This window comes from Acipenser ruthenus, chromosome 4 (assembly GCF_902713425.1).
Source record: "Acipenser ruthenus chromosome 4, fAciRut3.2 maternal haplotype, whole genome shotgun sequence".
Classification (NCBI taxonomy): domain Eukaryota; kingdom Metazoa; phylum Chordata; class Actinopteri; order Acipenseriformes; family Acipenseridae; genus Acipenser; species Acipenser ruthenus.
Genome location: NC_081192.1, coordinates 62,793,433 through 62,819,066, shown reverse-complemented (window position 1 = coordinate 62,819,066; position 25,634 = coordinate 62,793,433). Strand labels below are relative to the sequence as shown.

Genomic DNA, 25,634 nt, shown 5'->3' with positions numbered 1-25,634 from the left:
GACACTAGACCTGTTTTTTGTGTCTTTTTAATGATGTCGGACAAGGTCCGACATTGGACCGGAAAGGGAAAATTGTGATGTCGGATCAGGTCCGACATAGGACCGCAAAGGGTTAATGAAATAGCAGCCTTCGGGGAGTTATCAGTTTGAGTAGCCCACATTATATTAATAAGATGCCTAATGTCAGAAGAATACCGGCTGTGTATAAACCCAACTTGGTCTGGATGGATCAAACCAGTAATTACTTTATTTAAGCGGTTGGCCAAGATTTTAGACAGTACTGTTCTATCAGTGTTAATTAAGGATATAGGTCTATAGCTTGTACACTCGCAAGGGTCTTTATTCTTTTTAAGTATGAGAGAAATAAGGGCCTGAGACAGAGTAGGAGGTAGGGAATTTTTCTTGTTTGATATATCGCGCAAGTAGTTTTCCCGCTTTATCCCCTTCCTCAGAGTATTTCTGTCTAGCCCTGAATAAAGCAAATTCTGCCTTTTGGGTGAGAATAGAATTATATTCATATTTTAACTGTGTCACTATTCTTAAGTTTTCAGTGGACGTATTGTGTTTAAAGTTCTTTTCAGGTGCTTGTAATTTGTTCTCTAAATCAAGCTGTTTTGCTGCATTACTTTTTTTTCTTATGTGTTGCATATTGAATGACAAAGCCTCTGAGAAAAGCCTTCATAGCTTCCCAAGCTATGCCAGCAGAGGGGGTGGAAGTCAGATTGGACTGCATATAAAAGCAAACTTGTGCTGTTAGAGCCTCTTTAAACTCTGTGTCCAGTATAAAAGGCTGGAATTAAACCTCCATCTCGGGGACTTAATAATTTCACCAAAGGGAAGCAAGTAGAGTGACACGGGCATGGTCAGATACCAAAATATTCCCAACTATATATGACAGCGTGGATGAAATAATAGATTTAGATATTAGAAAATAATCTATTCTTGACAATGTATTATGAGGTGGGGAGTAGAATGTATAACCCCTCTTTCTTGGGTTCTGCAGACACCAAATATCAACAAGTCCTAATTCTGTACACATACCCTGCAATACACTGACTGAGTTGAGGGCGGGCAGCTGCGGTCCAAAGCTGGCTCCATCACTTGATTGAAGTCAACCCCCCCCCATCACAATATGATAATCTCCCATTCCACTCAATTTAAGTTCCAGTTCTCCAAAGAACGCATATCACTATTCGGAGCATAAACATTAATAAGAATTACTGTTCTCAGCTAACAGTATAACCACCCTTCCGGCTGTGTCCTTAGTCTCTCTTATGTATTTGTAAGCGTTTGCTCACTAGGATTGCCACACCCCTACTCTTGTTTGTGCCTACACTAAAAAACACATGACCAACCCAGCCTCTGCAACGTTTTTGTGACTCCCCTTCCAAGAGATGCGTTTCTTGTAAAAACACCAAATCATATTGTTTAGGCTTAAGAGTAGACAGTACCTTCTTCCTTTTAATAGGATGATTTAACCCTTTGCAGTCCATTTATTAATTGCACGTCAGGCACGCCAGGTCTAATTAATTTTCACACGCGCAGTTAATTTTATACGCGCTATTTAAAAGTATTTTTTTTCACAGTCAAACGGGTTTAAATGGCCCTGCATATCAACAAAGCACTCACTAGGCATCTCCAGCCCCGCCCCACCCTTTCGTTTGCTATAGCGTTCACCTATGTAAGAAATAAATAATAATAATAATAATAGTCGTACATACCGATCGATCATCTCCGGATCACTCGCTTTATCACCAAACTCCTCAATAATGCGATCCAAGTCATTATTTTATTACTATAACATCTGAAAAAAGCTCTGTCCATGATAGTCTCTGTGCGCTGACGCACTCAGCCAGCTTGTTTACTATGAACGCCCCGTTATCTGATACCTGATACCATGTATGACTATTCATGAGATACGCCTTTTTTTTTTTTTTTTTTTTTCGACTTGCATGTTGTACACCAATACTGTTACACACAGGCATCTGGAAGGCAACAACCACTGTCACGCAATCAACTGAGGTCAATACAAAAAGAGAAAAACAAAAGAAAGAAAAATAAAGTAAATAACAAAGCACAACAAAGTCCTACAGTCCATGATTCTCCGAGTGAGAACTGCTCTCCAGTCTTCGCCAACTTGCTTTGATCTTACTCAGACATTTTAGGAGACTTAATCACAAGAGTGTCATCCACACCCCGAAGCCCACCCAATTTCCATTGTGTTTTATTGACTAATTTATTTGTTCAATTGTTATTATCATCATCATCGTCATACTTATTATTAGCAGTAGTATTTATTTATTTTTTACAGATATTTTCTATTTATACTTTTGGCAAAATAGTTCTATAGGGTCGCTGATAGTATTATGGTCTGGGTACAGAGATATGGACACTCGTGCAATCTTCAAATCAATGATATGTCAGCCTCCAACTCTTACAAAACTATATACAGGCGCACATTCTTCCTCTCTCCCAGACCCTATCGTTGTTCTGCTGTATGCTGTTAGTATTACAAGATGAGAGAGAGAAGAAGAATGCTATTTAATTATTACATAATGCTTGTATTTTGCACAGCCTTTTGGATTAACAATTATTAAGTATAACAGAGGTAACAACAACCATAATAAAGCCACTGGCAGGTAGGGGGCCCCACTGTTAGTTTCTATTTATTGCATATTGCCGTTCTGAGGTCGGTTCCCTCTCTGACACCGTCAACAACAACACCTGCACAGACAACGGTTTCTGAAACTAAAAAGGGGTACAGTGGGCTCTAAGCTCAGCACTAGCACCCCTCTCCCTGAAGGATAGAAACATAAACTGTCAAATCAATTAACAATAACCTAATCATACATAAAAGCAAACCGTACGTACTGTGACTTATTGAAATCAATTTCCTTTTGAATTGTATTCCATTTAGAAAGTGTCAGCAACACCGAGTACTTAACACATCACGCCACAAGCATATTTTACCTGTAGAATACATTATGACCGAAGTAACTACAATCTGTTATATACTGAATAGGCTATATTATGAACAAGATTGATTGCAACGCTGAAAAAAAAAAAAAGAGCAGGGGGAAAAGACAGACACAGAGCTTAGATGCACAAAAGGAAGACTAATACTAAACTGTCTTCAGCATACAAAATGCGTTATTAATAAAGTCAGTAATCCGGAATACTACAGCCAATCAGTTCCCAGGGATAAGCTAAGCAAACAAACAGACAAAACACATGTAGCTATGTGCCTTATTATATACAGGCAGCAAAAAAATGAACTGATAAAACTGAGCCTAACAGTGGTTAATCATACAAATAAAAACATATTTGCACAAGTATTCTAATAAAGTATTTCTGTTTCCCTATTTACCCTGGTGAGATTGCAGTTGAGAAACACGTTGGCTGATCTTCTCCACACCTTCCTCAAGGCTTTGCCACAGGGTCCGGGTTTGAAAATGAGTTGCCGACATTCAGTCCATCTGAGTCAGACACGTTTCCCCCAGTCTTTTATTCACTTCGTTAACGACTGAATGTAGTCCATGGCTTTCGAAGCAGCGTGATCCCTCTGTGGTGTCGATCCTCAGCACTGCAGGGTGCATCAAAGCAAACTTCACACGGGCGTGCATGCAGCTCTTTCTTGCAATGCCGAAACGTTTGCCTCTGGTTTTGTACGGCCTTTGAGAGATCGGGTAAAATCATTATGCAGTGTCCTTCCCAGCGGATTTCCACTTTCCCCCCTGGCTGCGCGAAGAATCAACTCCCTGTCCTGGAATCTCAGAAAGCGTGCAATTATAGGCCTTGGTCTCTGGTCAGGAGCTGGACAAGGTCACAGAGACCTATGGGCCCTGTCAATTTCCAGCCCTGCGGTAGCATTTACATTCAGAATTGTAGGGATATTTTTCGCCTCCCCACAAGCACCACAGGCCCAACTGGGCCAGTTACATTTAACTAGTATAATACTGCAACTCCCTCCTGGCTGGCCTCCCTGTGTCCGCCACCCGTCCGCTCCAGCTCATCCAGAACTCCGCTGCCCACCTGGTGTTCTCTCTGCCTCGCTTCTCCCACGCAACTCCACTACTCCGCTCACTCCACTGGCTCCCGATCACCGCTCGCATCCAGTTCAAGACTCTTGTACTAGCCTACAGATGCCTTGACCAGACTGCACCCAGCTACCTCCAGACCCTCATCTCTCCCTACACCCCCACTCGACCTCTCCGCTCCGCCTGCACTAGAAGACTGGCTCTACCTCCTCTACGCTCCCCTGCCTCCAGAGCCCACTCCTTCTCCACCCTTGCTCCGCAGTGGTGGAATGACCTTCCTACAGATGTCAGGACTGCCCAGTCCCTGACCACATTCCGGCGCCTCCTTAAGACTCACCTCTTCAGACAGCACCTGTAGAACTCCTCTGTTTTTCCCCTGGGACACTTATCACCCTTCCTTAAATGTGCTTTACTTGCTCTTATCTGCCCCCTATTTTACTGCATTTAATCCTGTACTTCAGAGTACTGTAATCTGCCAAGTGTTTAATCTGTAGTGTTTTGTATTTAATCATATCCTGATGTAACTATCACTGACACTGTTATCTGCTGTATTATTGAATTGTATTTTGTCACACTTGTACTTGCTTGAACCAAAGTCATTGTATTTATCTTGCTCTTAATGTGTGCCAAAAAGGTGAACATTCATTTACAAGCCATTTTTTTAAAACATAACTACAAACTAATCCTAACTTTCCCGTTGCACTTCACATATGTTTTACAGTCAGACTCTGAGACTGCGTACCGAAGTGCTGTGTTGGTACTCGTTCCCGTGACATAGCAAATCTTTTACAAATTGGGTTTTCTACAACTTTAGCAAATAATAAGCCAAAAGGAAAGTGCTGAAATCAATAAATCATAAAGAAAGTAATTATGAAAAAAAATGAAGACGAACATTTAGAGTGGAGGCTGCATCTGGCTTCATTATGACAGTGAAAAAAAAAAGTAACGTTCTGCCTTGTTTGGCGTCAGTTTCCCAGACTTGCAGATAAAACAGCAGCTTTATTTGTTGTGAATTCAACATTTCATTTACATCATATCCAGTCTCACAGTAAGATGTCCCAATCGACACCCAGATACGCGATCGAATCGTCTAACTTTTTTATTTGGGATCCGATGTGTTCAGGTCAAAAATGCCATTCACAATCTTTCCAGGACTCGTTGATATCACTTAGCAAGATCTGCGCAGGTGGGAGAGGCTACACAAGCGACAACGCTCTGAGAAGGATTGTTATTATTTTGTATTATGAATATTGTTTTAATAGTGTTTATTATTATGATAGGGATGGGAATTTCGAAAAGTTTCCTATTTGAATACACTGGGTGCACCATTTTTGTGTATTCGATTACCCGAACTCTGGTCCCTTATGCTACCAAGAATAAAAGGCAAATGCGTGTGTACAAGCAGACAGCATCAGTGTAAGCCGGTAAAGTTTAGCCATGTTCACAAAGTTTACAAACAATGTCCAACACGAGATTTCTTCATTCAATACCATATTTCCTTAGGCACACGTTTACTGAATTAAAATACAGAACTCAATGAGCAGCAACATCACAGTGTGTATCTCTTCCAATTTAAGCAACAGTAGCATAATATTGCGCAAACCACCAAATAATAATTTTTCCTTTAGTGTATTCAGAATAAGATAACACCTATCATATAGCAACCAAAATATTCTACATCGGTTTAATTCTAACAAATAATATTTATATAATAATCTTACTAGTGTAAATATTGTAACCTGGCCAAAACCACAGAAAATGCATTCCAACATTACAATAGTTTAACATTACTAATTACAACTAGTCATCAAGTACTGACATCAGATGAATCTAAGTCAAGTTACTTTGTTTGTTCAATAACCTGGAAATAATTCAAAACAAGGATACCTGGTTGTACTTTTAATGGTCAGTGCAAATATTGATGTTACTCCATCCATTCACAGAAAGTCGACAGTAGATGTTTTAAGGAGGCTGTGTGGTCCAGTGGTTAAAGAAACAGGCTTGTAACCAGGAGGTCCCCAGTTCAAATCCCAGCTCAACCACTGACTCGTTGTGTGACCCTAAGTAAGTCACTTAACCTCCTTGTGCTCTGTCTTTCGGGTGAGATGTTGTTGTAAGTGACTCTGCAACTGATGCATAGTTCACACACCCTCGTCTCGTATCTTGTAAAGCGCTTTGTGATGGTGGTCCACTATGAAAGGCGCTATATAAAAACAAAGATTATTATTATTATTATTTTATTGTTATTATTACATTGAACTGCAGTCCAGAGTTACCTTTCCAACTCCAAGTATCTTGCCTTTTCTTATTAGTCACTGCGTTGTTCTGCTTAACATTTAGTATGTCTTTATATTCATCATAACGTTAAATTACCTTTCTAATTTTGATGTTACCCAAGTTTGGATTACTTCTTTTAGCACTTGCAATATACATTATTTTATTTCAGTTCACACATTCATAATTCACCGGTGCCATATGCTCCTGGAAGCTGTTTCACGACTGGCTAGCAACAGCTGCAGAAGCTGCTGTGTACAGTCATTACAGCGGAACTCATGCAGGGATCTTAACATTAGCTAAAAACAAGGCAATAAAATTGGCAACAATTTTCAAACAGAATACCATTACTGTAGAATGTTGCTATACAAGCATTGCATAATTAATTAGGGTCCTTACGTTTAATATGCAAATAACAACTGGTTTAAGACTGACATAACACGTGTTAAGCGTCAGCATTAAAAATTAAAATAAAGACCCGTTTGCTTCTACTAGTTGCTAATGTATAAGGGTTTTTTTTTTTTGTGTACTCGAATATGTAATATGCTATTCGAATAGTTTTTATTTATTTTTTTTTTCGTGTATTTGGCTACACTGACCCATCCCTAATTAGGATTATTATAATTCAGTTTTAGTGTTGCTGTGACCATGTGGTAACAGCTTGGTTGTGGGTTTGCTTGTGGAAAAATAATTTGTACACATACATTTTCAAATCTTGAATACAGTATTTTCATTTTCCGACAAGCACACAAAAGTTTAATGGCTGAAGTAACATATATTAAGCCTTTGTTTAGCCACTTTCTTTAGAGACGTGGGCTGTCTTTGGTTACCATACACAGGTAGAAACATACTGAAAATAAAAACCATCATGAAAAAATATATAAATATATTAGGCCAGATAAAATTGCATCCAGGCCAGTAAAAACACTAGCTCAGTGGCCCAAGGTGCCAGTAGTTAAAAATCTAAACGTAGAGCCCTGGAATGGGTAAAGGACCCCAGGTACAGGCCCTGGCTGTACAACACTGACCATGGTATGTTTAGAACCTTTAAAAAATAAATAATAGCTTGATTGATTTGTAACTGTAAAGGAAATGCTTTGTGTAACTAACGATTATACAATGTGAATAGCATAAATTACCAATGAAGAAGTATAATGCTGTTAATAATCCATATGGGAGAGTATTTTCACTTATTTTGACACTTCCTCCAATTTTCAGTTTGCTTGCATGAATTAAGATTTGTGAGCTGAAGTGTCAATGTAAGGCAAATCAAACTTGTTAAATATCAAAGACATGAGTGTTTGTTTGAAACGCAGCCAGGAGATTTACTGACTTCCAGTTTCCGAATATGATTATCAGAAGGCCATGGCTGTTTTGTTCTCCAAGCCACAAAAACTAAGCTGCACAGATGACAATGTTACATCAAAAAGTCTCTCTTGTAAAGCTTTGTTCTTTTCTTCTTCTGATTGTACTTGCTTCTGAAGCTGGCTATCGATCCCTCTGCCTTGTAAAGCCTGCTGCAGGTTTCTCCATTGCCAGTAACAATTACTACTGTTCTCATGTTTGGGAAGTTTGTCATATATAATTTGCGCTACTTGCCTGTTGCCGCATTGAACCCTTATTTTTTGCACAGTGCGCTACAAGATTTTTTCTCCAGCTTATTAGAAAACAGCAAACAAGGGATGCAAAATAAGGCTCCTTTACTCTTGCTCCTTGTTAACCAACCTCTCTTTACCTTCTCCTGGCCATTTGGCAATTTTGTATACAGAAGATACTCAGGGAATGACCAACCATCAGAATCTAATAGATTTAGCTAAGGTCAGCATGGATTGTTTGACAACACCTGATTTGGCCGCTCAAAATCAGTTATTCTCTCTGGCCACATACCTGGGTCATTTGTGTAAAAACAAGTCAGTCGCATCCTTTTGGGGATGGTCTGTTGCTGAGCTTTTTTCTTTTTCTTGCAGTGAGTGAGCAGTGTCAGATTCCAATGGAGTGTTCACGTCCGCTCTATTACTTGTGCCGGTGGGCCTGGGCCTCTCCAGGGTTCTCCCCAGGCCTTTTCAGATAACCTGATCCGCCTGCTCTTTAACAAAAAGGATTGATTGCACTTCTAGCAGATGAGATAAGTTGCGCATTGCTGGGTGAAAAAAAAGAAATCTTGGAACCACAGGACAGCTGTTACGACTTGACACAACATTTAACCAATCGGAGAGTTGAAGGGGCGGGTTTTGTGTGTTAAGCATTTCGAAAGGCTAAAACGTTAAAATGACTGCTAAAAAAATAGCCGATTTATTTTCAAAGCAAAAATAGTGACAATGAATGCAGGGTTTTCAAAATAAGCCGACGATACTTTATTAAAAATATTAAGATTATTTCGGGTATTATCATTCAGTCCATTTTTTTGCCGTATTATTGTACTGTAAGGTGATATATAGTACATAATAGCTACACATATGCACAAAAAAAAAAACAACATGAATCCTTTTGTTGTGATATCGTAAAAATATGTACCCAGGTGCTTGTGAGAGATATTGGGGGTTCATGTATAAAGGTTGTATGGGATATCAGCTGAACACTTATAACGCTGAAAAGAAAGTGAAAAGGTTTTTTTTTTTTTGTTAACACCAACCTACTTTATCTTCGTAGAGTGCCTAAATAAACACAGAAATTTACCATTATAAAAAATGTAGAACATAAAAAAGAGCAACCAGATACAGTCAATGAAAGACACCACATTATTCAAGTTATTTGTCGTATTATATATTTAAGGTAAGGCAAGTTTTTTTTCTGTTAAAAGTGCTCCCGGCTATAATGTTCTGCTGCCTGGCTGTACAGAATTCCTCGGGAGAACCCTGATTGTCTTTGTGAAAGCGCGTTGTTTTTTTCTTTATTTACATCACTTACAAAATACTTTAAGATAGGGTTCCTGCTTCTCAGCTCCGATTTGTTTCTCTCTTCGCTTTCGTGAGCCGGATTTATTATGGTACATGTTGTGAATCAATCAAACATACAGTGCCGAGAAAAAGTTTGTGAACCCCTTAGGATTTTCACATATTTCAAACCTAAAATGTTATTAGATCTTAATCTAAGTCCTAATAATAGATACAAATAACCTGATTAAACAAATAACACAAAAACATGATACTTTTTCAACATTTATTTATCCACAAATGATTCAACATTCAATATCCATGTGTGAAAAAGTATGTGAACCTTTAGATTCAGTAACTGGTGGCAACCCCTTGAGCAGGAATGACTTCAACTAAGCGTTTTCTGTAACTGTTGGTCAGTCTCTCACATCGGTTTTGAGGAATTTTGGCCCATTCCTCCTTACAGAACTGCTTCAACTCGGTGACATTTGAGGGCTTCCTTACATGGACAGCTCGTTTCAGGTCCTGCCACAACATTTCGATGGGGTTTAGGTCCGGACTTTGACTAGGCCATTCTAACGCAGAATTTCTTCTTCTGCAGCCATTCTTTTGTAGATTTGCTTGTATGTTTAGGATCATTGTCTCGCTGCATGACCCACTTTCGGTTCAGCTTCAGGTCACGGACGGATGGCCTGACATTCTCCTCTGGAATCTTCTGATACAATGCAGAATTCATGGTTGTGTCAATGATGGCAAGCCGCCCAGGTCCTGAGGCAGCAAAGCAGCACCAAACCATCACACTCCTACCACCGTGCTTGACGGCTGGGATGAGGTTCTTGTGTTCGAACAACGTGTTTGGTTTTCGCCAAACATAACGTTTCTCATTGAGGCCAAAAAGTTCTACCTTTGATTCGTCTGTCCAGAGAACAATTGCACCGGTTTTCGAAACAAATGTTTTACAAAACAGTATTTCATTTTTGCAAAAAATTCTAAATCAGACAGGTTTAAAAATGTATTTTAAACCAAATTGTCTGTGGCTCTTGCATGACTTCTTGTTTTACATGGCGCTAATATTCAGGAATACCGGTAGCTGTTTCCAGGACTGGTAAGCAATGTGTACCTTTACTCTAAAGTATGTATAAATTAGTTTTCCACAACACTGTAGGGTTGCAAATTAAATCTACTAGGGACTGGTCATGTTTTTTTAGCGCTCACAGATGCTTAAGATTATTTTAAACAATTTAACGTTTCCATCGTAGGTTTTACATAGCAAGTAGTAAACTTTATCATACCTGCACTGGCTGACAGATCTGATGTTGCCATCTTCTACTGTGATGGTGATGATGATGCAAATGATTCTAAACTGATGTATCATCATTCTGATTTGTTGTTTTCCCTGAGTACCAGTACTTGATTCTTGCCTCATAGTTTAGACATAACGTGATTCTCAACAACAACTTGATGCAAAAAAATCCATTAAAGCCACACTGTTGATTTTAAACATGCTGACACACTGGTTGAATTTTGCCGTGTTGCCTTCCATCATTGAATTTAACTGCGAAGATCAACAACAACCTGCCTCTGCTTAGCTCTCCGGTTTGCTTCCGGCGGGCTTGACAAAAACATTATTATTTTTATTATTATTTATTTCTTAGCAGACTCCCTTATCCAGGGCGACTACAATTGTTACAAGATATCACATTATACAGATATCACATTATTTTTTACATTCAGTTACCCATTTATACATTTGGATTTTTACTGGAGCAATCTAGGTAAAGTACCTTGCTCAAGGGTACAGCAGCAGTGTCTCCCACCTGGGATTGAACCCACAACCCTCCGGTCAAGAGTCCAGAGCCCTAACCACTACTCCACACTGCTGCCCATGTAAAAACATCCTTTACACACAGTGATAGAGAAGTTGTGGCGAGACTGCTAGAGTACATGCATACTAATACATTTTATTCTGTATTTTCAGTACAGACTCTAAATCTATGCATGAACATCACTGTTAGCAAACCACAGCTGTTGTTTTTTTATGCGTGCATTTCTCATATTTAACCCTAATATTTTGCCTGTACCGATAATCGTATTGTCAACTGGTGGTGTAAAGTAGAAATACACATTTTCACTGCCGCTGTTTTTAACCTCTGGACAATAATTTTTTACATCATGTTTACAAAACCTTTGATTTTCATATGACCCCAGCCCCCCCCCAGGGATGTTTTTTTTTTTTGTTTGTTCACAAAATTCCCATTTCAACTTTGAAGATTTAATATTGGTGTTCAGACTGCATTTCTTTACTTGGTGCAGGCTCCAGAAACCACCCTGTAGAAATGTCTTCAATTATAAACTTTAATGTTACATCTTTTTCACAGGGATGCGTTTCTCACAGCACCACAAGCTTTCCGGCAAAGAGATAAGGTCTGCCTTTTCTTCCTTTCCAACTCAACAGACCCAGGCCATAGTCACAGTAAGTAATGATTCATATTAATCTTTTAACATCATATCAGTACAGTGCCTTGCATAAGTATTCACCCCCCCTTGGACTTTTCCACATTTTGTAGTGTGTTACAACCTGGAATTAGAATTGATTTAATTGGGATTTTTACCATTTGATTTACACAACATACTTAACACTTTGAAGGTGCAAAATATGTTTTATTGTGACACAAAAGTTAATTAAACAAAAAAAAAGACATTTGTTGGTTGCATAAGTATTCACCCCCCTGAGTCAATACTTGGTAGAAGCACGTTTGGCAGCAATTAGAGCTGTGAGTCTTTTTGGGTAAGTCTCTACCAGCTTTGCACATCTGGATCGTGCAATTTGTGCCCATTCTTCTTGGCAAAATTGCTCAAGCTCTGTCAAGTTGGATGGGGACCGTTGGTGAACAGCAATTTTCAAGTCTTGCCACAGATTCTCAATCGGATTGAGGTCTGGGCTTTGACTGGGCCATTCTAAGACATTCAGGTTCTTGTTTTTAAACCACTTCAGTGTAGCTTTAGCTGTGTGTTTAGGGTCATTGTCCTGCTAGAAGGTGAACCTCTGCCCCAGTCCCAGGTCTCTTGCGGACTGAAACAGGTTTTCCTCTAGAATTTCCCTGTATTTGGCTTCACCCATCTTGCCCTCAATCCTGACCAGTTTCCCAGTCCCTGCCGATGAAAAGCATCCCCATAACATGATGCTGCCACCACCATGCTTCACCGTGGGGATGGTGTTCTCAGGGTGATGAGAAGTGTTGGCTTTGCGCCACACATCGCGTTTTGCGTGTCTCCCACATGTCTTTTGGCAAAATCCAAACGGGATTTGATATGGTTTTTTTTCAGCAATGGCTTTCTTCTCGCCACTCTTCCATAAAGCCCAGCTTTGTGGAGCGTCCGGGTTATAGTTGTCCCATGGACAGTTTCTCCCATCTCAGCTGTGGATCTCTCCAGCTCCTTCAGAGTTACCATTGGGCTCTTGGTTGCTTCTCTGACTAATGCCCTCCTTACCTGGTCACTGAGTTTTGGTGGACGGCCTTCTCTAGGCAGAGTCGCGGTTGTGCCATATTCTTTCCATTTTTTAATAATGAATTTAACGGTGCTCCGGGGGATGTTCAAAGTTTGGGATATTTTTTTATAACCCAACCCTGATTGGTGCTTCTCCAGAACTTTATCCCAGATTTATTTTGATAGCTCCTTGGTCTTCATGATGCTGTTTGTTTAGATACGCTCTCTAACAAACTCTGGGGCCTTCCAGAAACAGGTGTATTTAATCTGAGATCATGTGACACTTTAATTGCACACAGGTGGACTCCATTCAACTAATTATGTGACTTCTGAAGGCAATTGGTTGCACCAGAGCTTATTTCGGGGTGTCACAGCAAAGGGGGTGAATACTTATGCAATCAAGACTTTTCAGTTTTTTATTTGTAAATAATTTTGAAAAATATGTAGATTTTTTTCCCCACTTCGACATTATGGACTATTTTGTGTAGATCATTGACAAAAAATCCTAATTAAATCCATTTTAATTCCAGGTTGCAACACTACAAAATGTGGAAAAGTCCAAGGGGGGTGAATACTTATGCAAGGCACTGTATATGTATGTGCCTGAGGAAGCATGTGCCCTTTATGTCCTATATGCAGAGTTGTTCGGGCAGGCTGTGTTAAATTGGTTTGGATGTTAAATAGTTTGGTTAGCTGACAATGAGCTACATTCACTGAGGTTGGTGTAGAGTTCCAGAGAACCAGAGTTTCCAGTTTGAAGATAAACTCTTGTTCCTTTTGTTTCCGAGCAACATTTGTTCCATAGCACTGATTGATGACACAGACTGTGATGTCTTCAGCAGTGTGATCATCACTGTTGAAGTTACGGGCTACTGGAAATGCAGTGGTGTTAATGCGAATGCTTCTTAAGTGTTCCACAAACCGGTCTGCTAAACGTCTTTTAGTTTCCCCAATATACAATTTGTTGCATTTCTTGCAGATAGAAGTACATGTAACATGTTCATGAATGTTGAATGAAGATTTAATGCATCTTATCTCTGTTTCAGAATGAATGTATTTACAGGAATTACATTATGGTCTATTACATGGATATGCGCCTTTCAAAGGTTCCCCAGAAGGATGAATAGCACTGTTCACCACATATTCTCTTATATTCTTGTCTCTTCTATATGACATCAAGGGGGGAGTCTTGAAAATAGGCACTGTAGATGGGTCTTGTTGTAAAATTGTAATGTTTTTTTGCACAATTGTCTGTATCTTTCTGTCGGTAGGGTGGTAAGTGAGGACCAGAGGGATTCTATCATCTGTGTGTTGTATATTGTTTTTGTATAAAGCATTTTTTCTATTTAAATTTGAAATGCGGGATTTAGCTTTAGTGATGATCTTGTCCGGAAAGCCACAATTTCCAAAAAACACACACATTTCCTCACTTTTGGCGAAGAAATCTTAATCGTCACTGCAAATACTAGATTATGTGAAAATGTGGGTAACAAATTGTTTGAGATAGCATCATTTGCAGTTCTTAGTGTAGAAATTAGTGTCGGAAAGTTGTTGTTGGGCTTCTTTTGTATAGAGGTCTTTACTCCAGATAACTACACTTCTGCACTAAGAACTAAACTCACTGTTTACAGGCCAGGGTTCGACATTAAGTAACATATATTATTAAATACCATACATACAGCCACTTCTCATTAAAACAAACTTGGATTTAACAAATTTCCTGATTTTTTCCATGGTCCCGGACAAATTTAGCAGTCACTTATTGTAAATGTCTTCTTATAATACAAATTCAATTATTATTTTGGAGCCCTCAAAGTAGAAACAATTGGGGGCTCCTGAGTGGAGCGCATCTGGTAAAGGCGCTCCCTGTGGAGTGCAGGATGCGCCTTATAGCCTGGATGTCAGCGGTTCGAGTCCAGGCTATTCCACTGCCCACTGTGAATGGGAGTTCTGGGGTGTCCTCGGCTCACTGCGCAGTAAGCTGTGTTGTCCTCCGATGCTGTAGCTCTCAGGTGTCTCTGCTTACTCAGATCACTGATGAAATCTGCTCAGTAGCACTCGGAACTGAGTATGCCATTGGTGGGTTCTTTCACTGAGCCGCTCTGAGCAGCTCAGTTACTTAACGCACCCAGTTTTTGAGTTGCAATAGTAGTACTCCTGTATCAATGCCATTTCCATGAAGGATTGAAATAAAAAAGGGCAGGTGTTGAAAGAGGTGGATAATGCACCACCGTACAAGATGTTGCTGCAGATTTCAACATTCCCGCAAACACTTTTTTAACCATTCTGAACAATCGGGATACAATGATACTGGCCTATAAACAGCAAACTGTGGATGCAAGTTGTCAGCGTTTCTGATTTTCTTAATAACCTGATGGTGGGGACTGGTTTTGTGGTTTTAAAATGCTGGTGATCAGAATGTGCCTCTATCAGTCAATACTATAAGACACAAAGTTTAGAAATTAGCACAGCAGCTGGGTCAGTGTATTTCAAGTGCAGTTCATTTTCAGTGTATATTTCCAATAAAATGCACAGTACTTATATTTATTTATTTGGAAATGGGAAGTACAATACAATAAAACAAAACAACAAAACATTCCCTTTTTACCCCTATATCCGCCCCCCCCCCCCGCACACGCACACGCACACAGGACCCTGAGAATCCACATTAGACATTGAGAGCTGAGGACTGGTTTATCAGTGATTTAATAGTATCTGTGGCTGCTTCCCAGGCCTGTACAGTCCCTTCCCTGTCCCCATGAACCGAGCGATAGAAAGCTCCATATAAATAACGTCAAGGAATGCAAGGGTCCATTGATGCCAGGGCAGGGAATGCAGAGGCTGCCAGCGCAGGGCTATCATTTCCTTAGCAGCAGTAAGGCCAGCCAGCCAAATCCATTTTTGCCATAGAGACAGAGCCAGTGACGAATCATCATTCATCAAAATGACTAAAGTGGAACAAGGAATAGATTTCCCCGAATATAGTGGATAAAGTAGAACGAACTATCCCAGAATATAGCCACAGCCGGACATTCCCAAATCATATGAGTACTTTTACATTTATAAAACTTTTCATTGTACTGTAATTTAAAATTTGATTTCAGTGTTACCTCAACATCAATAAAAACTGATCGCATGCATTTGGCTTAGACTCCTGATAATAAGAATTACTAATGAAACACATTTCTTTGCTGGTCTCTTGAAATGTGCATTAATGAGAGTTGCCTGTATGTGGCTCTGACACTAAAGCGTCTTGTCTGTTATGAGTGATTCCTGAAAACCTTACATATCTGTTTGTTGTTATAGATATGGAGCCGCACGTGGCAGGTCATCGTAAGAAACATGCCGGCAAAAACCCCAGCCTCAGGTAAGTGAGCCTGTAACAAAGTGTTCTTTTGGGTGTTATTGCTTTCTTGAGTTATGGGCTATTTGTCTGCATCCATAATTATATAATATATATATATATATATATATATATATATATATATATATATATATATATATATATATATATATATATACACACACACACACACACACACACTACCGGTCAAAAGTTTTAGAACACCCCCATTTTTCCAATTTTTATTGAAATTTAAGCAGTTCAAGTCCAGTGAATAACCTGAAATGGTACAAAGGTAAGCGGTAAACTGCCAGAGGTTAAAAAAAAAAGTTTAGGTTATCAAAAACTGAAAAATAATGTACATTTCAGAGTTATACAAAAAGGCCTTTTTCAGGGAACAAGTAATGGGTTAACAACTTACAGCTGTTCTACAGCAATGGAAGTAAATTAAGCCTTGAAAGTTGATGCTAACAATTCCTACAGGTGTCCCAACTTTTGTTGATTACTTACAAACCCTCTGTCTGTATAAAAGCAGTGTTGGAACAGACTGTGTTACTACACCCTCTTAAGCATTATTTGGACAGTATTGTACTGCAGGAAGTAGTATATTGCTCTCATAATGGCGAGAAAAAGGCAATTAACAAAGGAAGACAGACAGACCATTATAACCCTTAAAAGTGTAGGTCTTTCCTTTAGAGAAATTGCAAAGAAAGCCAAGGTGTCAGTGAGTACAGTTTCCTACACCACCAAAAGGCACTTGGAAACTGGAGCAAACTCTGACAGGAAGAGGTCTGGCAGACCCAAAGCCACAACAGAATCAGAAGACAAGTTTCTGAGAGTCAACAGCTTGCGTGATAGGCGGCTCACAGGACAACAGCTTCAAGCACAGCTTAACACTGGTCTAAGTAAGCAAGTCTCCGTTTCAACTGTGAAGAGAAGACTTCGAGCTGCAGGTTTGACAGGTCGAGTGGCAGTAAGAAAGCCATTGCTAAGATGGCAAAATAAGAAAAAGAGGCTTGCCTGGGCCATGAAGCACCGCCAGTGGACTACTGAGGACTGATGAATCAAAATTTGAAATCTTCGGTTCATCATGCAGGGTTTTTGTACGCCGTCGAGTAGGCGAAAGGATGGTTCCTCGGTGTGTGACACCAACTGTCAAACATGGAGGAGGAAGCGTGATGGTCTGGGGCTCTTGCTGGATCCAGAGTCGGTGACTTGCACAGAGTGAGTGGCACCCTCAACCAAAACTGCTACCACAGCATTTTGCAGCGCCATGCAATACCCTCTGGTATACGCCTAGTTGGTCAGGGGTTCATCCTACAGCAAGATAATGACCCAAACATACCTCCAGGCTATGTCAGAACTACCTTAGAAGAAAAGAACAAGACGGTAGGCTTCAAATCATGGAATGGCCAGCACAGTCTCCAGACTTAAACCCCATCGAGCTGGTTTGGGATGAACTGGACAGAAGGGTGAAAGCAAAGCAACCTACAAGTGCAACACATTTGTGGGAACTTCTGCAACAGTGTTGGGAAGAACTTTCCGAACAATATTTGATTTCCATTGTAGAAAGAATGCCATGAGTGCGTTCGACTGTTATATCTGCAAAAGGTGGCTACTTTGAGTCAAAAATTTAGATTAAATTTTGTTAAACAAAACGATTCCATGATTTCTTTTTTATCTCCAATTGTTTATTTGTTCTATGCTTTAATTTCAGTGTACATTGAGACATTAAACTGCGTAAATTTCAATAAAAAATGGAAAAATGGAGGTGTTCTAAAACTTTTGACCGGTAGTGTATATATAATGTATTTATTTATAACACAACTTGGAAAAATAACAACCTCTGATTGGTTAAACAGCATCACATGACCGTGCGTATATATAGCGTGTAGCATGGCTTGCATACTAATGAGCCGCTTCACACGGAATAAATCACTACGCACCACTGCATTCTAAATTCCATTACAAACTGCCGTTTTATTTGTTATTAGTGACAAAACCACAGCCAAAAATGAGTGGCATTTCACCTCCACATAACTGGTACAACACCAACTTTCAGAGTGAAGACAGCAGTACATCTGAAATAAAAATAAATAAATAAAATAAGTGCACCAGCAAGAGTAGACACATAACAGTACATGAGGATCAGCTAAATGAAATAGAAGAAAACAAAGATTGAAAAAAACACAAACAAAAAAAAACTACAGCATGGGCTGGTTAATCTACTTAAAGAAAAAAATATGGACATTCACCAAGTCTTGCAGCATTATCGTTGCTGTTGGCAGTTTTCCAACTGGAAATAGTTCCATTGATCAGACGTAACTCAGTTTAGATAATGCATTGCAATTGGAAAGTTATGTAGTTCATAGAAGTGTTCTTGTTGCAATTCTTCTGTATGGCTAGTACATGACTTTAGGTCTAGCTGCTGGCTATGCTTCTGTTTACTGTTTCAGTCTCTCGCAGGGCAAAGAACTGTGGCTCTCTTCAAAGCTGATTTTAGCTACTCTTCAGAATATTGGTTCTTCCTTGCCTTCCGTGAATTCGAGCACTTATGCTCCCATGATTTAGAAACTTTCTTCAGAGCAGTTTGCCTTCCATTTAATTCCTCCGAACTCCAAGCCACTTCTAGCGGGTGGAGCTCACTTCTTTCTCTTGCCTGGAGCATTGTTCCTTCTGTGGGGCACACTTCTAGTGTTGGGAGCTCATGGGAAGCTCTCTCATAGGGCAAGCTCCAGCATAGGCAAACTCAAGCTCTTTCATGGGCAAACTCAAGCTCTCTCGTGGGCAAACTCCTGCTCTCTCGTGGGCAAACTCCTGCTCTCTCGTGGGCAAACTCCTGCTCTCTCGTGGGCAAACTCCTGCTCTCTCGTGGGCAAACTCCTGCTCTCTCGTGGGCAAACTCCTGCTCTCTCGTGGGCAAACTCCTGCTCTCTCGTGGGCAAACTCCTGCTCTCTCGTGGGCAAACTCCTGCTCTCTCGTGGGCAAACTCCTGCTCTCTCGTGGGCAAACTCCTGCTCTCTCGTGGGCAAACTCCTGCTCTCTCGTGGGCAAACTCCTGCTCTCTCGTGGGCAAACTCCTGCTCTCTCGTGGGCAAACTCCTGCTCTCTCGTGGGCAAACTCCTGCTCTCTCGTGGGCAAACTCCTGCTCTCTCGTGGGCAAACTCCTGCTCTCTCGTGGGCAAACTCCTGCTCTCTCGTGGGCAAACTCCTGCTCTCTCGTGGGCAAACTCCTGCTCTCTCGTGGGCAAACTCACGCTCTCTCGTGGGCAAACTCCTCCATTTCTGAAAGTCGCACGGCTGGTTTTGTTGTCCTGACTTCCACCCTGTGATTGGTTAGTTTGCTTATTTTGGGCTTGTGCCCGAGTCCACATGGGGTGTTTCTCATTGTTTGTTCTCGTTCAGAGACAGCCCATTGTTCTCAGTTGGTCCGTGGCTTCACCCCCTGTCGGCTGGATTTATGTGATGGACTGGTTCCTGTCTCAGGTGTCAAAGCACCCAGAACTGTCTGGCTTGCGGCACCGTAATTGTCATTCAGCGATCGTAAAAATAAGCCATTTGTTCAGCAGTTAGTTTATAACTCTTTTTAAAAGCATTCTTTGTCAATGGGGGAGTTTGTGACCAGAAACTAAGATTCCCCTCTGTATATTTCAGTTCTGTTTCTTTCATACACAGAATGATATTATGACCCCCTCTGCCGCTACATCATCAAACTTGGAAGAATATCAGTTCATATTCCTGTTTGTGTAATCAGAAAAGGCATAATCAAGTTGATACATATACAAGAGACACAAGAATAAACATTACCTGGATTAGCTTCACAAATATATATTAGCAGTTATGTAATAATGTTAATATATTTAAACAGGCACATTATAATGAAAACTAAACACATTTTATATGAGGTGCTATACTAACATACTGAACTACTATGTATAAGAATTAATGTAATTTTTTTTTTCATCATAATAATGAAATGTTCATTTTGTCAGCCCTTTAGTTATTGCCATTTTGTAGGTCTCATATTTTCCTATATAAAAAATACATGTGTATTTGATTTTGTATTGCATTTTATTTTTTTTTCAAAGCTATAAATTAATAGAATTTGCAGATATTTTGTTAGCTCAATGTAAAAAAAATACTAAATAAAAAGACAAGAAAATAAAACAAATGGTATAAATATTGATTTGCACCATCCGTTCTTCCCTAGTCATTAGTACTTGAGTGGAAGGAATCTATCTGTGATATCATATACGCAATGTGTATGACCAGTTAGGAAATAACATTCTGCTTCTAACAGTAACTCTCTTTATTTTATTTTCATATAAAGCATTCTGGGTAGCAAGGGTTCTCAGATGGAGGGACTGAGGGCCCAGCACTTGAAGCACAACGGAGTTCTAGATTGGAGGAAGAAAAGTTGCTCTTTGACACATGACCCAGAGCACTGCAAGCCAGCTTCTGATCAGGTAGGTACCCTCTGCCAGCCATATTAAAATATTAAACAATATTGCCTTTTCTCACATAGTGTTAGTCTGGCTGCTGTTTTTTTTCCCACACAAAGTTAAGTTTCACTTTTTCTAGTTTCATTTTAAAATGTTCGTTTTGGCATAGTGAGGCTAGCAGTAGCATGTGCAGATACTGCATGCAGGCAGTAAAAACGTGATTGACTTGAAATTGTACATTTGAGCAGCCTTGCTGAATCATTAGCAAATCAGTATCTGTTCTGGCTATTACGATTATCTATGCATCCACCTAATGTTATAAAAAAAAAAATACAAAGTTCTGAGTCGTTCCCAAGGGCCTATTAAAATGACAGTGTGGCAGATGGTCACTGTGCATTGCAGTGGTCTCTTTTTGCATACAGATTTAAAAAATGTATTTTTTGTGCATAGAAAAAATATGAATTACGTATGATATTTAAATTGAATGTGTAAATAATACTTATAGCAATTTTGCTGTACATCTTGAGTTCACATGTTATCAAGCTTCATATACTTTGTTGGTTCCTGGCATCTCAGTGGTCAATTGTGAATATACCGGATGCAGTATATAGAGAATAGATTATAGAAATGCTGGGATAGATAATTGTAGCCTGCCTGGGATTTACCAGAAACACAAGACCAATAAGTGTGGGTTTTCATATAAAGAATGTTTATTTAAAAAAGAAACATGTACGGTTGAGTCCACTCATTTGCAATGCGTGTTTGCCGTCTTAGTCCTCCTCAACCTAACCTACCAGTTTACCTGTCTGTCAGCCACTTTAAATACAATAGTCTGTGTTTGGAGAGAGTCGGGATGCTTTATATTGCTATAGTAATGCAATCAATAAAGAAAACAATATTATCTTCTATTTGCATTGTTATAGTATCAGTGCAATTTTAATTTTTTTAGAAATATATATTATGTGAAAGCAGGTCTTTTATTAAGTATATTCCATCTGCAGTGTTGGAATAAAAAAATAAAAACTGCTTTAACAGCCATATTGTTTGAGGTCAATAAAGCAAATAAGAATAACTGTTCCCTTTCAAATATGGAATGTAACCATTACCGAATGGGTATTTGTTGCTTATGACTGTCTAATTTTCATTATATTTACGTAATTTATGAATTATTTATTTATTCTGTAAGTTTAAAAAATAATAATTATGAGTATATTGTGCACTACAGCCTGCTGTTTGTTACGTCCCACTGTGGCATTGTGCCCCGCGTCGCCCCTTCCCAGGGATCAAGCAGTGTAAGTCGGCTGACTCTGTGCTCTCTCTCCAGGCTGCAATAGCTGCAGCTGGAGTTATTTTACTGTTTTGGCTTCGGCCAAAATTACGAGATGGTTTGTATAATTAAAGTTATTAGATTCTGGTATAGTCTGCAAATTTAACAAGTCTGCTTACGACACAAAAATAGGAGGAGTGGCAAACACTGTTGGAGCAGCCAAGGTCATTCAAAATGATCTATACAACATTCAGAACTGGGCAGACACATGGGAATTTACATTTAATAGAGAAAAGCGTACGGTACTGCACGCAGGCAATAAAAATGTGCATTATAAATATCATATGGGAGATACTGAAATTGAAGAAGGAACCTATGAAAAGGCCTAGGAGTCTATGTTGACTCAGAAATGTCTTCATCTAGACAATGTGGGGAAGCTATAAAAAATAAAAATGAAAAAGGCCAACAAGATGCTCGGATATATTGTGAAAAGTGGTGAATTTAAATCAAGGGAAATAATGTTAAAACTTTACAATACATTAGTAAGACCTCATCTAGAATACTGTGTCCAGTTCTGGTCACCTTGTTACAAAAAGGATATTGCTGCTCTAGAAAGAGTGCAAAGAAGAGCGACCAGAATTATTCCGGGTTTAAAAGGCATGTCGTATGCAGACAGACTAAAAGAATTGAATCTATTCAGTCTTGAATCAGATCGCCGCGTAGTCTTCTTTGTTCAAGCATTCAAAATTCTAAAAGGTATTGACAATGCCGACCCAGGGGACTTTTTCAACCTGAAAAAAGAAACAAGGACCAGGAGTCACAAATGGAGATTAGATAAAGGGGCATTCAGAACAGAAAATAGGAGGCACTTTTTTACACAGAGAATTGTGAGGGTCTGGAACCAACTCCCCAGTAATGTTGTTGAAGCCGACACCCTGGGATCCTTCAAGAAGCTGCTTGCTGAGATTCTGGGATCAATAAGCTACTAACAACCAAACGAGCAAGAGGGGCCGAATGGCCTCCTCTCGTTAGTAAACTTATGCTCTTATGTTATTTATATTTTCTTTACTCATTTGTATTTTCTGTAATTTCAGGGACAGTACAGACGTCTGCAATGTGTGCTGCGGCACATGTGTAGTGAGAACAGCTGCTGGGTTCAGCAGCACTGCGCCGGACCAAGAGGCTGCTTTGGTTGTGGTTGCTTGCAATCCCTCCCACGGCATCTTGATGTCGTTTTGGTGACAGCTCTGCATCACCATTACGAGGGCTGTTGGTTAATACTAACAAGCAGGCTTCCCTCAGTCTTGTGTGAGTACTGACTGAGTGGTTTTGCCAGTAACTTGCACAGGTGGGCATCCCTGTACAGTGCTACCCATGGTAACTGCGAACTGGTGTACCCGTACCAATACCGAGGTCACTGGGCCACCCCGTTCCTGGTTCCGAACCGGGACCGTGGTTACCGCACCGGTACCGTACTGTACCGACCCGGTGCTACAGTGACCGACCCGGTTCTGACCCGCTACCGACCAGGGCTCCAGGGCTTACACCCCCGGTCCGGTTCCAAGTCGGTCTTGTTCAGGTTTTGAACAACCCTGTTACTGTCTTTTAAGCAGACTGAGGCAGCACCTGTACATTGTTACTGTACACTGCATTGCTACTTGCATAATGCCTAGGTTTATCCCTGCGAGACATGCAAGGCAAATCTGCCTGTTGAGGACAAGGACAGCAGATGCTCGTCCTGCCTGGGGCCAGAGCATGCAAAGGAGGCACTGGTGAACCGCAGTGTCTGAGTTTTGTGCACACTCACTCCTGCAAAGCACTCTTCCCCATCACCCTCTGTTAGAGAGGTGGCTGCGTCCTCCCTGCATGGCTGTGACAAGGGAGAGCGGACAAACCCGGAAAAGTAGCCCACGCAGGAAGCCGTTTTCATGGTCTTCCTCATCCTCTTTTGCCTTGCCTTCTCCTCCTCCTCCTGTGAAGAGTCGCCGTTCCATGCAGTCGGATCGGAGCAGATGGAGAAGCTTGGGGCAGCAGTTTCCCACCAAGGAAGGATGTTCGCAGAATTATTGCGTGAAAGTTTGCCGCTGCCTGCTCCGCCTGTCCCCTTGGGGTCACGGGGCTACAAGCGCAGATTGGCAGCAGGATGATGTGCTCTCCCTCGTCGCCTCTGAGGAGGTGGGCGAACAGGAGCCGGAGTTCCTGTCTGAGGACGTGGAGTCATACTCTGCGGTTAAGATCTCCCTGTCGGCAGAGCTGCTACCACTGATCAAGAGGGCCACTGCAGTCTTGCAAGTGCCCTGGCCTACAGCAGGTGAGACAAGGCAGTCCATCTTTGATGAAGAGCCTACCACCTCTCCAGTGTCCCGTCCCCCCCCCCCCCCACCAGTGCACCCAGGCTTTTTTTTTCAGATCCAATTGTCTTGGGGTACCCCGGCTACAGTTCTTGCTGTTTCTCAGTCTATGGACACCCTATTTAGGGGGCACGATGTGGAGAAACTGGGCCTGAACCAATTTGCGCCAGTAGGGGCTTCAACTGCCGTGCTGGTACAGGCGCGCCTTTTCAGCCAGTGTGTTCACCGCACAGCTGGGCAACTTTAATAATATTCTAATAGCCTACCAGTACTATTTTCTGAGGTCCCTCTCTGACAGCCACATGTCCTCACCAGAAGAACTGGATGAGTTGTGCCTGGTTAATAAGAACCTGCTCCGTCTGTCAAGACTGAACAGGCAGGCTGTAGGTAGAAACCTGGCTGTGCTGGTAGCCGCACACAGGCAGATTTAGCTTTCCCAGGCACACGTGCCTGATGGGGACAAAGCGCTGCTGTTGGATGCCCCTATTACACCGGGTCATGCCTTTGGTCCCACGTAATTGAGAGCTCAGTTGGAATGAAAACCAGCAGACACAGGGGGATCCCAAGACCGAGTTTGAGAAGGCCTGCTCCAGGCAAACATCTGCCCGGGGTCATAAACTGGGCAGCGGACCTCCTCTCAAGGAGAGTCCCCAGCGCCTCAGAGTGGGGGCTTCACCCCGAGGTGGTAATCCTCATTTGGGAGAGATTCGGGAGAGGAGATAGATCTCTTTGCCTCCCAGGAATCGACCCACTGTTCCTTCTGGCTCTCCATGGTAGGAGGCGGGGACCCTCTGACGGTAGATGCCTTGGCACACCAGTGGCCGAGGCAACTGTTATATGCCTTCTGACCGCTCGCCTTGCTCCCGCTGTGTCTGTAGAAAATAAGGCAGGACCGGGCCAAGGTGCTCCTAGTAGCCCCTTATTGCCTACACGCACCGGGGACCCTATAGCATATCGAGCCTGTAGCTCTATGTCTGGCCCCTAAATGGCTGCATTTGAGCCGTCTGGGTCTGTCCAATAGGGTTATTGACACCTTACAAAATGCCAGAGCAGCATCCACACATTCCCAGTACGGGTACAAGTGGAGCATCTTTCAGACGTGGCTTCTGCCTTGTGGGTTCGACCCCACGACTTGTCCCATGGCAGTAATGCTGTGCAATGTTTGCAGGACCTCTTTGATGATGAGAAATTCCCCTCTACATTAAAGGTCTGTCTCCCCAGGAGCTCAGCTTTCTGGCAGGGCAATTTTTGAAGGGGTTTGGCGGCTCTGGCCACCTATGAAGGACATTGTTCCTCGCTGGAGGTTAAATGTGGTGTTCCATGCACTCTTAAAGCCTCCATTAAGCCTGTGCATTCAACTAAGATGAAATGTTTATCGCTCAAGCGACTGTTTACTTTGTCACCTTTGCAAAGCGGGTGAGCGAGATGCAGGCATTCTCCAAAGCAAAAGCCTGCTTCATTTTTACAGAGGCCAAGACAAAGGTCCTGCTCCGTACCAATCCTGCCTTTTGTCGAAGACAATCTCGGCATTCCATGTCAACCAGTCTGTGGAATTT

The 25,634-nt window shown here is 41.2% G+C and overlaps 1 protein-coding gene across 1 annotated transcript in view; it reads left to right on the top strand.

Annotated features, from left to right (window-relative positions):
- The window catches only part of LOC117399392 (zinc finger CCHC domain-containing protein 2-like), an 83,514-nt gene that overhangs the window by 41,469 nt on the left and 16,411 nt on the right, over positions 1-25,634 (top strand). Inside the window, exons 6-8 of the mRNA XM_033998506.3 lie at positions 11,563-11,657; positions 15,980-16,040; positions 20,349-20,484. Of these exons, the coding sequence (XP_033854397.3) occupies positions 11,563-11,657; positions 15,980-16,040; positions 20,349-20,484 (292 nt within the window). The remainder of the gene's footprint in view (positions 1-11,562; positions 11,658-15,979; positions 16,041-20,348; positions 20,485-25,634) is intronic.